We start from the raw sequence: 16,845 nt of genomic DNA, 5'->3' as shown, positions 1-16,845 counted from the left end.
CACAGCACTTTGGCATTTGAAAGGTAATACAGTACCTCGTATATATAACATTACAGCAGAGGTGGCATTATCAGAAGGTTCGCACGTAATTCGTTTTCACCTAGCCCAGCTCTCAGCATCCCGGGAGGTGACCCAGGTGATTTCACTCAGCAGAAGGGCAAGCCAACATTCATGAGGAAATGCACTATATAAACCAGGGGTGCTGTAAACAGCAGACTTCAATAAACAGCAAGGCTGCAAGTGCTGTTTTTCACTAAGAATTCTCGTGTTGTTATTGGAGCAGTAAAACAAGCAGACATGAACCCAGAGATGTGAACCTAGCCTAGTTCATGTCCCAATTGCCAAAGATTGTGTTGCAAGACCTGAATCGGTTTTGGATAAATATTAATAGTATAAATTTTAAATATGACCGATATGGATATAAAAGGGATTTGTTAGGTTGCTGTGGTTCAAAAGCATTGTGCCTAACAGCCTGGCAAACAAAAGTTCACAGGCTTACTTAGTCACTTAGCATGCTCAGAAACAATTCATCCTTGCATTTGTGCATGTCCAATTACCTGTATTCTTTTATCAACCAACCTCTGCCTTTATGACACTGCCTTGAAATATAACCTCCCACCCCCATTTTTAAGGAACAACCTGAAGTACAGTAATAAGTAAAAGTACAGTATAAGAAAACAAAAAAGATAATTTAAACAGACATAGTAATTCATCAAGAGGTCTGAACAATGCAAGACTGTGAAATGTTGCTGATCTTGATTCAGTTTGTTTTCATAGTCTTGTCTGGGTTGGGATCCATGCTCTGCTGCGTCTAATACATTCAATTTGCAACTTACTCAATAAGTCAATAAACCAAAGACTTGGCAAACCATTCCTCAACGAAAGTACAGAAATTGAAAACTTTCATTTGACAGTGTGCAATAATATTATTGAAAATTAAAAAATGAAGGAAAAGAGGGGATTAAATAAATGGATAATGCTGGGGTATTAATATGAGGTACAATATTTTTTTGGATATGTTGTTGTTTGCCCATGGTAAAGCAGTACAGTGGCCATATTTCTGAATGGAGCTGATTTTAACTCTTTTTTTATCCTCCGCTCTGTTCCATATTCTTTACATATGCATACGTCTTTGTGCTCTAGATTCAATCACTCTTCTTTGTATTTCCACTTTCTGCACTCAAATATATAAATGTAAACCATTGTTCCTGTTTCAAGGAAGACGTGTTTATTTTAATCACCCTGCCCTTTGCATAAGTGCCCCCTAAGTAAACCTAAATAAGAATGCGCCGTGAAAGAGGGGTGTGATATTACTCTAAGCAGCGTAAGTGCGTGTGGGTGAAAGTGTGATGAATAAATATGAGGGGAACAAACCCGCTCACGCGAGGTGCTAGATAGGTGTCAGGGGTGCTGCTAATGTCTGGTGCATCAGAAGCAGCGCTCACCGAATGCTGAAACTGTGAAGAGAGAGCTCGCAGACACAATGATCTCACGGATACATCTCAGCTATGAGCAGCGCGAGCGTATGCATGCGACTGACCTGCACACGAACCCGCGCACACCCACATAATCTCAACTCCGACAAGCAATTCCAGCTCGTGGGATTGGAATTTCCAGCTGGCAGAAAGTAGTCCGATTCGTGAGAGGAGATATATGAATACACCGGTGCTAGGCAGAAGGCTGAGAATGCCATTATGGCTTAGTTTCTGGTTTTGCCTGTTAATATGAATGGGCCTTCAGTTGTGCGGTGAACTAGGGTAACTACAAAGTCTGGTGCCTCCTTGACTTGACAGCAGATACTCATGTGCTGTTGTTTTGCACAAAACGTGTGTAAGAGTGTGTGTGGATGATGTAACCTGTTGGTATGTGTGACGGTTGTTTAAAGCAATGTTTCCTCTTACAGGAAATGACCCACTCCTGGCCACCTCCCCTGACTGCTATCCATACACCAGGCAAAGCAGAGCAAACAAAGTTCCCCATCCCTTCCAAGGTGAGACCTTCTGACCCCTCACACTTGTTCTGAAGGAATCTGTACATTGTTGTGTCCCACACAATATATTTTACTAAAATCCTGTCATACATCATATTTTATTGTTTATCATTTTTGTATCATTGTTCATTTGGTCATTTCATGTCGATTTCCTTTTTGTCCAAACTATATATCATATATAGTATCATATAGAGCATAAATCATAAGACAAAATAAATTATTGTTTACATCCACCAAAAACTCAGAGATTCGTTTTTTTGTTATTTCAAAAGAAAACACATAAAAGGGCATATAATTGCACGCTAATTCCTTCGACTGCAACAATACCAAGCATTCACCTCTTACAGGTGTAGATTATATTATTATGTTTTTCTTCACTGAATTATCAATGATTTACTAAAGTTACTGGAGGATAAATGTCCTTCTGACACACTTGAAAAATGTATATGTTGTACAACTGAAAATTGAACAACAGAAAATTGAGATTGTACTACTACAGTCTTTCATATTTTGAATAAGAAATGGGTGGAACAATATTCTTCTTTACTGTAAAATGTACTGGAACATATTTCATTGAAATTCACTACAGCTACTGTATTCACTCATATGCATATGCATTTTCCTTCCAGAACAGAGTGTCATAGAGCTCTCTGCTCTTTCTATAAATGCAGTCAACTCTCGTGTATATCCGCTATACATATGAGTCAGCTGTATCTTCCCATTGTGTGCATTTAGCTGACCACAGTCTAGCGATGTCCGCTAATGACATCATTTTGCATAAGCAAGGCTAACAGCCCAAAGAACTGAATATAGCTGAAGTATTTGTTGCTTTACAAACAGGCAGTCGGGCAGCCTTGAACTAAATGACTAGCACCAGCATGTGAAGAGTTATGGACAAAAAAGAAGACCTAAGCAGAACAGAAATACAGATAAGCAGTCCCCTGGTGTAACCTGTTGAATTTTGCCTCGCCAGTTCGTGATTCACGTGAAAATGAACTTAATGAGCACATAAATCTTCTGGCTTCTGCCCCTTCCCCTAATCATTTTGATTTATCCTGTGGAACTCCACAGGCCGAAAGAGGGGAAAAAAAGGAAAGTACGGAAAAAAGAACTGAACAGCATTGAGAATCTTGATATTATGATGCCTTTAAGTCCATAAACCCAGCAGAAGAAGAAATGTACAGCATTAAGCAACAATCCAATTATCGCTCGCGATGGTGTGTGATCACACAAAGGCTCAAATGGGCTTTAAAGTGTACATCAGATGGGCCTGGAGGAATCCACTGCAGCCGTAAGCTTGAGCTTTGATCAAGTAATCCAACTCTTTTAGCCTGACTTTTAGGGACTGTTACATGCTGTTGAATTAAGTGTAGGATACTCGTGCAAGGTTGCGAATCACTTGATGCACACTGTGTACACGTTCACGTGTTTGTGTGTTTACATAAATTCTGAACATTCCCCATAATCGTTGATTTAAACTGTTAATTTAAACTGTCATCTAAGCACCACCCAATCTGGGCAGACAGTTTATCACGGCACAAGACAGAAGACCCTGGACATGTGTTCATGAAAAGCTCTGAGGGAAGGGAACCTGAAAACATTAATTCTATTGAATATGTCTTAAAATCAATTTAGGAGGAATTTAACCTTGAAAAGAATCATATTAATTTTGTTTTTTTTTTTTCCTTTTTCTTTAAAGTACAATTTAATTGCAGTAACCTTGGATGTCTCACGTGCCGTATGTTCTGCATCATGGCCCTAAACAAAGGCACATTCACTCTTTCTCTCACTCTCTCCATGACAGTATAGGGTTTTCAGGATGTCTATTTAGGAAAATCAAATGGAGAATAGTGACTTGAAGTGTAAGGAGTATTTTATCATTGTCACAATGGCACCAGAATCAGCCTGGTGATTCTCCACCCCACCAGAGTCCCCAATGAAAGCCAGCAGCAGCACAGAACGAGAGCAATAGCAAACTCAAATGAGCCGAGCTGATCTTACCAACCAGACGGCAGACAATGTTTTATTGTTCACAGTGTTGAAGAGATCAAAGGGTAATTTAATGAAACCTGTTTATTTTTGTAATTAACTTTTTATTGCTTCTATGTACAATGTTTGGGAGGGGGTGGGGGGTAGATAATTCATACAAGCTGCAGACATTAAGTACAAGGTATAAAAATATAATTTCTTAAAACTGGAAGTTCCAACCAAACTTCTTCGAAGTCGGATGATAATAGTATCCCTGTTAGCTTTGTTGAGGGCTGTGCATACTTTAGAGTGCAAAGGGTACAAATCCAGTACTTGTACAGTGGAAGACCTAGTGTAGTCTAGAGTTTCAAAATGGTAATCTTAGCAGATATTAAACGATCAAGCATCATTTTACGCTGAATTGAGTTTAATTACTTAGGAATAGTATTATCATTGAGCAGGTAAAGACAGAGGTTAGGTTGAAACGATATCATTATCAGTTCAAATAACATATTAGCAAGCCTCCAGAGTTTGGAAGTAGTGGGCCATTCCTAAAACTGATAGTTTTAGGTATAGAGATGGATGGATGCGGTGGTGAGCCAAATCTTTAGAGTTAAGATTTGACCAAACAATTTCCCAATCTTGGCTGAGATTTAAAAGCTTAAGATCTAGCTCCCATTAATGAAACCTTTTTTATGAGTGTAGTAACACATGCATGTATTTATACACTGTCAATAAAGTTTTTGACATGTGGAGGAGGCTGGAGTGAATTGAAGAGTGTTTTTCAAGCGTATATTATGCTTTAAATTGTTTCTGTAAATTCTGCGTTGATTTAGTATTATGGTGGTGTGTGAAAAAACATATGTCTCACGAGGAGGAGCTGTTGCTTACTGGAGGAGTGGAATCAAAAGGTTGTTTTTAATGTGGCCATAAAACCCACATTATTGTGAAGCCCTGACAGTTCTGGCTCAAGACTGTCTCTTCTAAAACATCTTCTGATGGCTGTCCAGGGATAATCGCAAGTGATAGCAGACGTTCCTGGTTTGAAGGATGTCAGAGCACCGGGGGAAGTGATATATATCAGAGAGCAAATAGTAGATCTCGCAGTTATCCCTTTTTTTCTTGAAACTCCTTTTAGTGTACTTCAGCCACACTCCATTATGGTGTGACTCAGGCAGGACATAATCTATTGTCCTTCAGCAAATTCAGCTTCTTTGAGTGCCTCCGCTTCCCCTCTTTTTCCCCCCCTCTCAAATCCCAGGACACCTCATTTTCCAGCTAAAGCCCTCTTATTTGTGTCTTAATAGGACATGTGCTGAATCTCATAGCTTGACCTGAATGACATTTCAAATAATAAGCGGTGTCTATAAATCCTGATTTACCAGTGCCATCTCTTCCCTGAGACATTTCTCTCTCTCTCTGCCCACACGCTGACTTGAGTTGTGTGCTCTGTCTAATTATATTAGTGTAAAATCAATTAAGTCCAACAGCAGACCCCTTTCCTTCCTGTTTGTTCTCTTGTATTACCTAAATGTGCACTAAATTATTTAACATGCTTTCTGTTTTTTGTAACTGCCTCCATTTCTCTTTTTTTTGCCTAGGACTCTCAACATTTAACCTCAGGATACAACGGGCAAAGTAGGTTCACTGTCGCTTTTTCCTGTCCATTTGACAATTGAGCCTCACTAATAAAAGGAAGTAATAAAAGGAGGCTTACACTTTAATTATGCAGTGCAATGGTGGAGTACTCTCAATTTTGGTTAAAATGTTATTCTGTGTGACATTGTTAGAAAAGCTAAATTGGTCGCATGCCGGCCGTAGCATGGTGTTTAATCAAAGAAAGCGTGCTGACATTTGAATGTAAATTCTTTTGCAGAACGGTGTAATGTTTCTGGGAGCAAGACTGCGACCAAGGCTGTGCCACAGAAGTCGTGAGTATTCATGGTATTAATTATTTGCAACCCTGGGGGGGAGGAATCAGCCAATAGCTTCATTTTTGTTTCTGGGAAGAACACCAACCACCCCCCCCCCCCCCCCGAGAAAAGGTGGTAAAATTCCCAAATGAAACTAACCATCATCACAAACAAACACAGTGGCTGGCGTTTTCTGTTAACCCTTTGGGGTTGCTATGCTCTGTTTTGGCGCCAACCAAAGAGAATTCTGTTTTAGCTGTCACTTAAATAGAATGCCTGTTTTTAATTTCAAGAGCCCATTTTTACTGTCAAGTCGCTACGACATGCATACATTACAGTTCAGGGCAGTGGTCTGGGGACATTTCCATTGCTTTAAAACTGTAGCAATCACTGGCAAGATGAAAGGCTTGGTGGTAAATGTGGGCTTTGGTCATTGATTAGTCTAGGGTGTAGAAGACATACTTATGAAACAGATGTGGAAGATATGGATTTGCCTTCATAAAGTGGGGATGGAACACACAATAAACACAACATAGATAAATACATCATTGGTTTTACCACAGCAGAAAGTGACGTTTGATACCGAGCAGGGCCTATCTGCAGATGATTTCTGTCTGACTGCGTGGATGAATACTTGCTCTGGCCAACAGAACATACATGTTATGATTTCCCTGCATGCAGTTTGCTCATTGGAATGTCTCCCAGCGCAGTGCAGAGTGCTTTTTTCAAATGCGGAAATGGGCAGCCTGTTGTTTTTCTCAGTTACATCCCTTGTATTTGGAGGAGGTTTTAAATGGTTTAACCAGTTCAAATGTTTGGAGGAGGCCAGCCCAAGGCGAGTGCCTTCCTGTCAATACCGGCTTTGTCTGGGGAAGCTGAATGCACCGACTGTCGCTCAAGCAGCAGCAGCGTCTAGCTCTGCTGTTAACAGTGGAATTGCAGAGTAAGCACCAGAGAATGGCAGCGTGAGCTTAAAACAGCCTGGCCCCCCAAATCTTTTTCTGTGCATTTCTTTTTTGCATTGCAATGCTCAAATCCTTCATTGCCCATTTAAATACCATATATATCCCAGTTACACTAGCAGTAAACCAAGTGTCCTTTGGGTATTTTCATATGACAGGAGATGAAGTAGTTAGATATTCTGGGATGGTTAGGCAATATTCTAACATAAGACAAAACCTGTATAATAAGAGTTAAAAGGGACTGGGGCTGAAACTGGGTGCCTGATCCATTCGACTAGATAAGGACTAGTGTAAATGGGTTAGTTTCTTTGTTGTTTGAGGGCTTTTGTTGTTAGTAAAATTAGGTTCTACTATGATAAACAGAGGGAAATTCATGCCTGTCTTGAGAATGAATGATTATTTTTGATCTCATCACATACAAACTTCAATTGTCCACTACTATAGCATTGTCAAGCATCCATTTGGAGTTTACCACAGCAGAGAGCCATTAAAAACTAGCATAGTTGCTACTACTCTAAGTGGCTTAGCCTGCCACGAGAGTTCACTGCAGCGGTGATGATCACCAATGTAATTTACATTGTACCAGGCATTACGGGGCGTCAAGAAGCACAATCACCACGGATACAAAAATTTGCATTATATATGTTACATCGTGACCCCTACACGATAATGCATGATGATGTCAGCACATTCTACACCAACGTGTTTTACATGACATACTTTTCCCTCAACTGGTGTGACACTGACGTATGTACAAGAGTGCCACCATTAGGAAAGATGAGCACAAATCATCTACTGCGGCATGTGCGTTCACACTGTCTAATTGGCAATCAATTACAGTTCTGTGTTATGTACCATTCAGAGCGCATGAAGCCAAGAGGTAAATTGAATCAGAGAAACATCAAACTAGAATTCATTAGAAATAATCAGTCATCAACGGTGATGGTATATCACCCGCACAGATGACATGAAATGGGAAGGGAAGGGTTTGCCGCTTGCCCACAGTGTTTTATGGAGGAGGAATTGGCTCAAGACTAATGATGCCTGGTATGTCCACCTCGGCACAGCCTCAAAGCCAAAGAGGAACGCTGTCTGACAACCTCTCCTGACCTTTCACACTGGATTAAGATTCAAGCTGCTGCCATGGCAACCAAACCTTGGGAATAGGGCCTTTGTTGAAAGTGAAGGCACTTTTTTTTTTTATTCCTTTTTTTGGAAAATGAAGCCCTGTCTGTAAAATCATGTAAGGAGTAATCAACAGTGCCACAGTTTCACTTGCAGTGTTTCTGCATTGTTCAAAATAATAAAATGTTGCAACCCTCTGAGAAAATTGTTGTCAATTCAGTAGTCCTTTTAAAGGCATATGCTAAATATTTAGTAGAAACCCCATAGAAGGCGTGCAATTTACAGCAGAACGCTGAAGTACAGAGACACTTGATAATGTTTTCTGGGTAATTTTGTGGACAAATATGTGGGCTGAATCGACATCAGTTCTCTATATTTTCAAAACCTCTCATCACTGTGAAAATGAATACATTTTCTTCATCTGCAGTACCCTCGCTATGTTTCCAACTTGGACAGCATCTGCTAAATGACATACTCAGATGTTTTCTTAGCTGCAGGGATGAATACGAGAAAGTTGTCCTCGCCTTCCGAAAGAGGAGAGAAAAAAACGGCATCCACCGCAAACACCAGCAGAAACTCTCGACATGACGCTGAAGTCGGCCGAGCCAGGCTCCGCAAAACCAGATTGCGAGTCGGAAATGGCTGTTGGCCAATCTAAATAAGCCATTTCACAGACGAGAAAAGATGACTGAAGATGAATGTGGATGTCTGTATGTAGAAGGCTGTCTCCATAGCACAGGCCAGATAGGGCCTCTAAATCAAAGCTGAGTTCCCGGTCCTAGCCTGGGAGTTGTGCAGGGCGCTTTGGAAAAGCCTCCTGTCTGATCCCAGCAGTTTCCACCGGATCTGCTCTCCTGGTTTATATCCATTCATCCCCATCCATCCTGCCAGACAGGTACGCTGTCCTCAGATAAAGCCATTCCCGGACTTGTAAACTGCCAAAGCTGTAAGACCCCCTCCATCCCCTCCAATCCCCCCACCCCCACCACACAAAATGGGCAATCAAACCTGCCAAAAGACGGGGAAGTAGTATAAATGATTTTATAGTGGTGCAGTGGTGGGTAGGAGGTGGGTGGAAGGGTGGGGGGGGGGGGGGGGGGGGGGAGTGCCGCAGTACTCACACCAGAATGTCTGAGTCGGGGCTTATGGTAGTTTCCACAGGGACTGGGTGGGCCAGAATCCCGCTGCCACTACACCTCTGAAAAAAGTGTAACTGTGCATTGCCCTTGCTGTAGGTGCGTACTTGAAATCCCACCTCCTCTCCCCACCACACACACAAGGAGCTTGAGCCAAAGCCAGGCTTAAGACCACACCGTCCTTTGAGTTCTCTGTGATGTCCTGTTCGTGTGTGGGCTCGTGTGTCGTCCCTTTTCATCGAGAAACCTGTTACCCCCGAAAAGTCCAAATTGAAATATTGATTTTCATCTCTTTGCCTTCACCAAGATTATTAGGTTTGTTTTTTATGTCTTGTACCCCTATCAGTGGTCATCCAACTATCTATCTTCTTTTCATTGCCTGCCTTGTGACTGACCCAGATAATATTTCTTGCTGCACACGTTCCTTGTTGTGTGTTGTGTGTGCACCCATGCAGCATGCAAACTCACATGGTAGTCTTCAGCACATGCTGCTGGAACACAATTGCCTTACACCTGCAGCATGCCACCACAGCGATATCATTTACTAATTATAGCAGTAATCATCCCTTAATTAAGCCGTTAAGAGTTGTGCTGAAAGAGGGGTTCATCTGTGTGAGATCAGGAGTCTTTCCAGAGGAGTTTCCAACCCCAGGTTTCAACCTGTTGAGAGGTCCCACAGCTTTGGTAATTGTGGTATGTCTCTCTCCCTTGCTGTCTCACGCATACACACACACACACACACACACACACACACACACACACACACACACACACACACACACACACACACACACACACCCACACACTCACATCATACATCTGTGAACACTCGGGGAGTATAAAGGATATAGGAAGTGCTGATCCTCTTTCAGCTGACTTGTTCTTCAAACAGATGCTCTGCTGACATATCTTGAGCTAAGTACTCTTGAAGGGCAAGAGGAGTAGGCTGTGCAAGTGTAAAAAAAAGAAGTGGTAGCGTGATTGACTAAATTAATACCACGCTCATTCCAGAGCTAAAAATAGTTGCATTGATTTGAAATCTTTACCTTTAATGTCACACTGGTTCTATAACCAAAGCTAACTATTTTTTCTTCTATAATATCTTCATGGAAACCATTGCAAGTAAGTGCATTACAAGGATAATGTATATCATCTCACTTCTGTCTGTGGAGAAGCTAAATGCCGCTTCCTGCTTTCTGAAGGGAACTTCATGTACACATCACTTGCAGAGTCCTATCCCCCTCCAATAACCGTTACTTTGAGAGGAAATTTGACCAAGAGAAATGCGATGGGACAAATTTCTTTCAGCAGTGACATCACCTGAAGAGGCCGTTAGATTCAGCAAGGTCCTTTTTGGTACTGCTTAATGGTTCTGAGCACTGAGTGCGGCACATGGCACGACTGCAGGACCAGGCATGGGAGACTGGAGGATGGCAATTGCCCTACCTCACTACACACCCACCGCTGCCCAAACTCCCATAATCCCCCACTGCTCAACAACTGGCTGCTCACTGGGGGGACGGCCGCTATTGTGGAGCTGTCACGTTGGCCCACCGAATTGGCTGATGTGACTGCTCCCGTTAACAAAAGCAGCCGTCGCCGTCAAACACAAACCCAGAGGGCTCACACCTAAGTGGCAATTTGGCACCGACGGTGGTCGATATAAAAATAACCAGAGGGACGTATAATGATGATGATAATGATAAAGAGTGGGCGGGCGAGGGGCGGGAGGGGTGGAGCGTGGAAAAGGGAGGAGGCCGTCTTCGGGTCCCGATTCTACGGCCTGACAGTGCACACAAAAGAGGTTGTGACATCTGGGGAGAGAAACCATGACTGATGTGTGCAGTTATGTATCAATGACACAGTTTAACCTTATGTGTGTGGAAAAACGTCCAGTTCAGGATTTTATATTCAGGATAAATATATGATTTTTTCTGTTAGTTCAGTATTCTGTAGATTGAACAGGTTTCTTACTTATTTAGTTGCACTAACACAGTGGTAGTCAAACTGTAGGGTGCTTCAGACAGGATGTTGTGGTGGTTAATTATGCTTAAGTATAATGAATTAAAAATCAAACAAGTTTAAAAACACTACATTACAGTTCATTTCTGCATGTAGCTTGCTCTTGTGAATTTTAATTACTAAACTCATTACTATTTTATTTCTGGATTTTCATGCAGGCATCTGTTACCAGAAGGCAACATAGATTTGTAGTTGTCTGTGGCATTTCTGCAACAATGCAAATTAGTGGTAGTCTATGAGGGGAGCTAGCTCATGGGAGCTAGCAAGCTAACTAATATCAACTTGTTCATGCCATCAAAAAGTAATCAGCTGAAACAAAGACAGGAACCTCCTACTCTAGATCAGATACAGAGATGAGATCATGTGACAAAGCCTATCTTATTTTGGATTTACTTCCAAAGTGGTGAGTTGAGAAGTGGGACCCAAACACTGTTAATCTGAATCTAATTTATTGTTATGATTTATTTCTTTTCATAAGGGTTGAGTCTGTTTCCCTTTTTATGGTTTATATGTAATATTTGAAGGTGCTGCAGAGGAGAAAATGATACTTAAACAAATTATCAACAAAAAGTAAGTTGAAGATTTATTTCAAGTCAGGAATAATGCTCCCAAAATGTGACATCCACTTTGCGTGGCAATGTAATTTGAATCAAACAAGATTCAGTTATTTTCAGCTAACATTATTTTTCAAACTTCTGTCACACTTCTAGTACATATCATCATATTCTAGCATATGCATACACTGTACTTGCAAAATATAATTACTGGGTTTAAATACTGTTCTGTGTGCAGATTTGGAAACAACAATCCATATCCATATCCATGGTAATTATCTGCAGCTTTGAAATCTGGGCAGAATTCAAAGCACACACTCGTCTAAGTGATGTATAACAGTAATTGTGGGCCTATAATGGCTTGTGCAGTCCCTGGAGTGAGTGTGCTGTGGCTTTTTTTGTGTGTGTAGTGCTGCGGTAAAGAGCTCAGAACGTTTTCTGCCATGTCTGTCCCTCTTTGAGCTGACCATCAGTCCAGGGGTCCTCTAGTGACATTTACTGTCTTTTCCCAGTCTTACCAGTGGAAATATCCATCAGCCACAGTGGTTCTGTTTGCTCATGTGAGGAAATGAGGGCACTCCATTGCCATGTTGCAATTTAAAGTCACAAACCATTGCTGGAATGTTTCAGGTATAAAAATCTTTGAGTTGAAGCAGCACAAAAGATCAGGCATTGATGTTTAGTCTGTAATGCACGCAAGAGTTGGGCTTTGACAGTTGCTCTTCTCCAGGATGCTAGCGTTTCCTGTTTTTGGCAGTTTTCTGAAGTTCTGCATTTTCGGGTTTTTACGAAATGATGAAGGAGGGAACCTTTATGAATCGGAGTCAGAACAAACTGAAGGCATTTTTGTTCATTTGTTCTCGTGGCGATTACCAACAACAACCTCTGCAATCTCCACTTTCTCTCTCACTCAGTTTTAGTTCATTCTTATAAACTGTCACTTTCAGACCTGCCTGTGACAAACTCCTCCAAATATTGCCTTTCTCCCAGTCACTGTTTGCAAAAATAGACAGGTAGAATGGACAGCAAGAGAATCTTATTTCATCACACTTTGCTTTGCATTGACTGAAGCTTTTAAAAATCTCCATTGCGACACAAAGGGAGAAAGGCCCCTCACTGACCATGCCGACAGGTAGCAGGAGGTTGACAATAGTGAGGATTATGCGTAACCTGATGGTAATGACCACAGGGTTTACCTCTCCCACCAGCTGTAATTATATTAATTGGCTGGATGGCGCCAAGAGACACTTTAACAGGCTGGATTCCAGCTTACCAGCTGTGCTCCACAAGCCAGAGCCTGTCCTACTCCATTCTCCCTCTACGATCCCCCCATCTCCCCTGTGTCCCTCCCAGTGTGAGCCCTCCATCTCCCCCCATGCACCCCGCCTGTAGTCTCGACTCATCCCAGGAAGCATGCTGTTAATATGCATTAGAAGTACTCTGCCCACCGAGGATTTCTGTGACATTCAGCAGAATGCACAAACGATGCTCACAACCACTTTCGGAGCTGATAATAATTTTCTCTGCACCGGTTGAAATTGAGGGTTTTTACCACTTGCTCCCCATTGGGTCTTTTTAAAGATGTTTTATTTCAGGTTTTGATTTCCTCCGGTGTTGGCCAGAGTCATGCTTATATTTCGGTTTTTTCGATTTCCCTGAAAGGTGGTTCCATTTGGCGCCACATGGAACAGATACTGTGTTGTTATTGTTCTCTCCCCTTACGACCGTTACTTTGACGGCTGTGTTGGGGGGATGCAGACTCGTAAACAACACTGCAGTTCACTCTGCCTCTCTCCCTTGCATTTCCTCCTCCATAATTATTTAGCAAGGGAGGATTTCTGAACACCCCCCGCCCCCCCCCAACCGCCTCTCCCCCCCCAAAAAAAAAAAAATCAAATTAGAGACCTCCCTTAATCCAGTCGTTACCCCGCTGTGAACCGTGAGAGCTGCATTCTATTAACCAGGGCCCAGCCTCAGCAGCTGTGCAGAGGGGCTACAGTGTCCCTTCCCTTGGGCACAACGCTGACAAACCGCGGGCAGCCGTGCTGCGAGCAGGTCGGAACGCCGCGGCGCCTTGGCCATCGTTACCAATCGCTTTCGGCGAAGGCGTCGTGTATTCATTTCTGAAGACATCAGCGGGAGTAAATAAATGAGTTGGCATGTCACCGCTTTTCATTTTCTCTCATTAATAAAAAAACTAGCATTACTGGTGCAGTGTAGGGTGCCAAAGCCAACTGCTGCACATGTCTCCAATGAGTGGGGAAAAAAAAATTACAGCTCTGTATCCAGTTGAATTAATTTGCATTCTGGGTCATTTGCCATTAATTAAGAGCAAATATGATGAGCAGTAACATTGAGGGAGACAGGCAGTGGTGTGCATTCCAATTCAAATGTTTGTCCCAGTGACATTTAAACAAACTGAGTGTTGAAAATAACAATTTTTCTTGGCTTCACCGAGATTTCTTTTTTATCTCTTAATTTTAAAACAAGAGGAGTCATTACTGATTTTGTTTTTTTTTTCATGGACAGAAGGGTATTTAATGAAAACAACAACTGAATCATGAAATTGACTAATATCCAGGAGGACAAAAATAAACTATGCTGGGTTCATGGTGATGTAAATTGGCACATTTCATGGTGATGTACAGCTGAGTTAAATATTGAAACAAGAAAAACAGTCAACTGACCCTATTTTAAGTTCACAATTAAGTCAATCTCAGCTTTTAAGGTTCATTTGGTAGTCATACTTAAGCATGTTAGAATCTCTTCCATATGTATTGCTATGTTGTATATGTCCATGTCTATTTATAGGACAATGAGATGAAAGCAGATTGCACTCAAAAGCATGCCAGTCATTTAATGTTAAGATTTTACTTTAACCAAGTGTTTATGATGTTAGTGTGATTTGTAGCATTGCAACATAATATAGCATTATTGTGAGAACAGTACTGGTTTGATTCTTGCAGTGCAGTGAAATAATTAATAAAGCATTGTTCACTTCCCTATAGGGAATATCAGCAGATGAGAAAGTTTGAAGCAGTTATTGACTTTTTTTCTTCTTTTGCACTTGTGTTATTTGAGGTCTTAGAAGTATTAGTACTAGGTCTTCTAAAATTACCCATGGTAGGTGTGTGTGTCTGTGTTTTAGATGCTTATGTTGCATTCAATTGGATATGCCCCAAAAAACTGGTCCAGTTTAAGAAAAATGGTACAATATCCATTCTCAGTCATATGTTGATACTCCCAAATGCATGTGGAAATGAGTTCAGGTGGTTAAAGAAGACATTCAATCATGTATAATATTTTTGTAATTGACCATTTTTAATTCCCATGTTCCTTGTCTGCTCCCCCAGGCACTTTAAAAGTGTAAGCAATGTGCCCTCCATAATTCTACCCGTTTGTTGGCTAAGTTGTGTTATATTAGAGATGACACACCTCTGTTTTCTCTCCATGCTGGCTTGACTTGCCATTTCATAATTTCCATTTCTGAACAAACAAGTTATTTTTTTTTACAGTTATTTTAGTTGCCTGTAGAAATGGAGAGACAGAAAAAGGCATTTACTTCAGTTAACATTTGAGGAAGCCCAAATCTTAAGTGTGTATGTAGTGAATGAAGGACAGAAACAGGAATATTTCTGTCTCCTGCTGTCAAAAATATTGTGAACTCAGAAATACAGTTTTGCACTGAGGAGATTTGGAAAGCACACTTTTGAGTTCTCACTTTAAGATGAAATAGCTGTCCCATAGCAGCTGTCCTGTGAGAATTATCCAAGTGTCTACTCTGAAGTGCAGGAACAAATACAGCAGAGAGCGATCTTATTTTATATTTAATAAGGTTATTATAAATAGGGTATAAATATTATTGGTAATATTAATATTTATGTGTGTGTGTGTGTGTGTGTGAGAGAGAGAGAGAGCAAGAGAGAGAGTGTATGCGTGCATGTGTGTGTGTGTGTTTGTTTGTTTGTTTGTACATACAGAAGATGTGACACAATTCTACTCATGCAAGTGTAAACATAGGGTTCTCACCAAGTTATGTGAGGAGGTTGCTATTTGTTTTAATCTTCTTTTTGGAACCACAGCTCTTAATTCCATTTTGAAATCCTAGCCAGCAGTTACCCACAAGATCAATTCAACCCTGTTCCCTGTTTACAGCTGCAGAGTGAACTTACTGGAGTGGTACACATTGCACCAATTAGTGACTGAAACAAGACCCCCCTCTTTATTTAAAAGTGACCAGATGCAATATTCTTTATTCTGGTATATCTAGTACTGATCGGAGGATGTGCAGCCTAAAGGATTTAGTAGTCAGGGGGTGTGGAACTGGTTCATCACTGCTTGTGCAAGCTTGGTGCAGTTTCATGTGTACAGGTTTTTTGGACCCATGCCCATAGGCTGGTTTGCTGAATCGGCCTTCTTATTTGTATCATGCATCGATCATTGTTTAAAACAGGTATGCAACAGAACACTCCTTGATCTGTTATTAGGCCCCCAGAACATCTTTAGGGATATGTTGGTTTTATTTGCCAAGGCTGTGGCTTCATTCGAGGAATAGCATAAATTTGGATCATGCTGCTGAAGTGCTTTGCTCTCTAAAGCCCTGTCCATCCCCCTCAGTATTTTATTTGTATTTTTTATTGATTTATTCTGAGGTCTAACATGGATGAAGTCACATCCACACACACACACACACACACACACCTCAGTGTCAGGCCCCAGTTTGACTGTAAATCTGTACATAGTCCTCTCCACAGCACCCTGGCATTGTGTCTGCACTGCTCCTGACATCTGTAAAATATTAGGAGGGTAATGACTGGAAGTTTTGTTCAAAGTTCTGCCCAATCTAAGATGCTGCACGACAGCTGAGGTCATAGAAAACTCTAAACTTTAAACACATTTCCCTTTTTACAAGTCTTCTTTATTGTTCCAAGTTCAGGGGAAAATTCCTTGTGGAGAACTTTTACAACCCCAGCATGTCCTAGTGGCTGCGAAGGCCCGGTGTTTGTACCCAGAAATGTGGGTCAGCAAGCGTTCGCCTGGTGGTGGTTTTATTTTGTTTGAGTATGATGTCAGGACACCTCGTAACCGTTTTTCAGGTGACATCACCATCAACAATAAATACTATTTAATAGTTTACATGTTGGAATCTGAGGCTTACCATTTTCTTTTATGTTT

At 41.3% G+C, this 16,845-nt stretch overlaps 1 protein-coding gene across 1 annotated transcript in view; it reads left to right on the top strand.

The window, feature by feature from the left end:
* The window catches only part of aff2 (AF4/FMR2 family, member 2), a 156,997-nt gene that overhangs the window by 96,694 nt on the left and 43,458 nt on the right, over positions 1-16,845 (top strand). The window contains exons 5-7 of the mRNA XM_036547901.1: positions 1,904-1,990; positions 5,560-5,596; positions 5,835-5,889. Coding sequence (XP_036403794.1) covers positions 1,904-1,990; positions 5,560-5,596; positions 5,835-5,889 — 179 coding nt within the window. The remainder of the gene's footprint in view (positions 1-1,903; positions 1,991-5,559; positions 5,597-5,834; positions 5,890-16,845) is intronic.

This window comes from Megalops cyprinoides, chromosome 16 (genome assembly GCF_013368585.1).
Source record: "Megalops cyprinoides isolate fMegCyp1 chromosome 16, fMegCyp1.pri, whole genome shotgun sequence".
In the NCBI taxonomy this organism is placed as follows: Eukaryota; Metazoa; Chordata; class Actinopteri; order Elopiformes; family Megalopidae; genus Megalops; species Megalops cyprinoides.
Note: the sequence above shows the minus strand (reverse complement) of the source record. Positions and strands in the feature narration are given on the sequence as shown.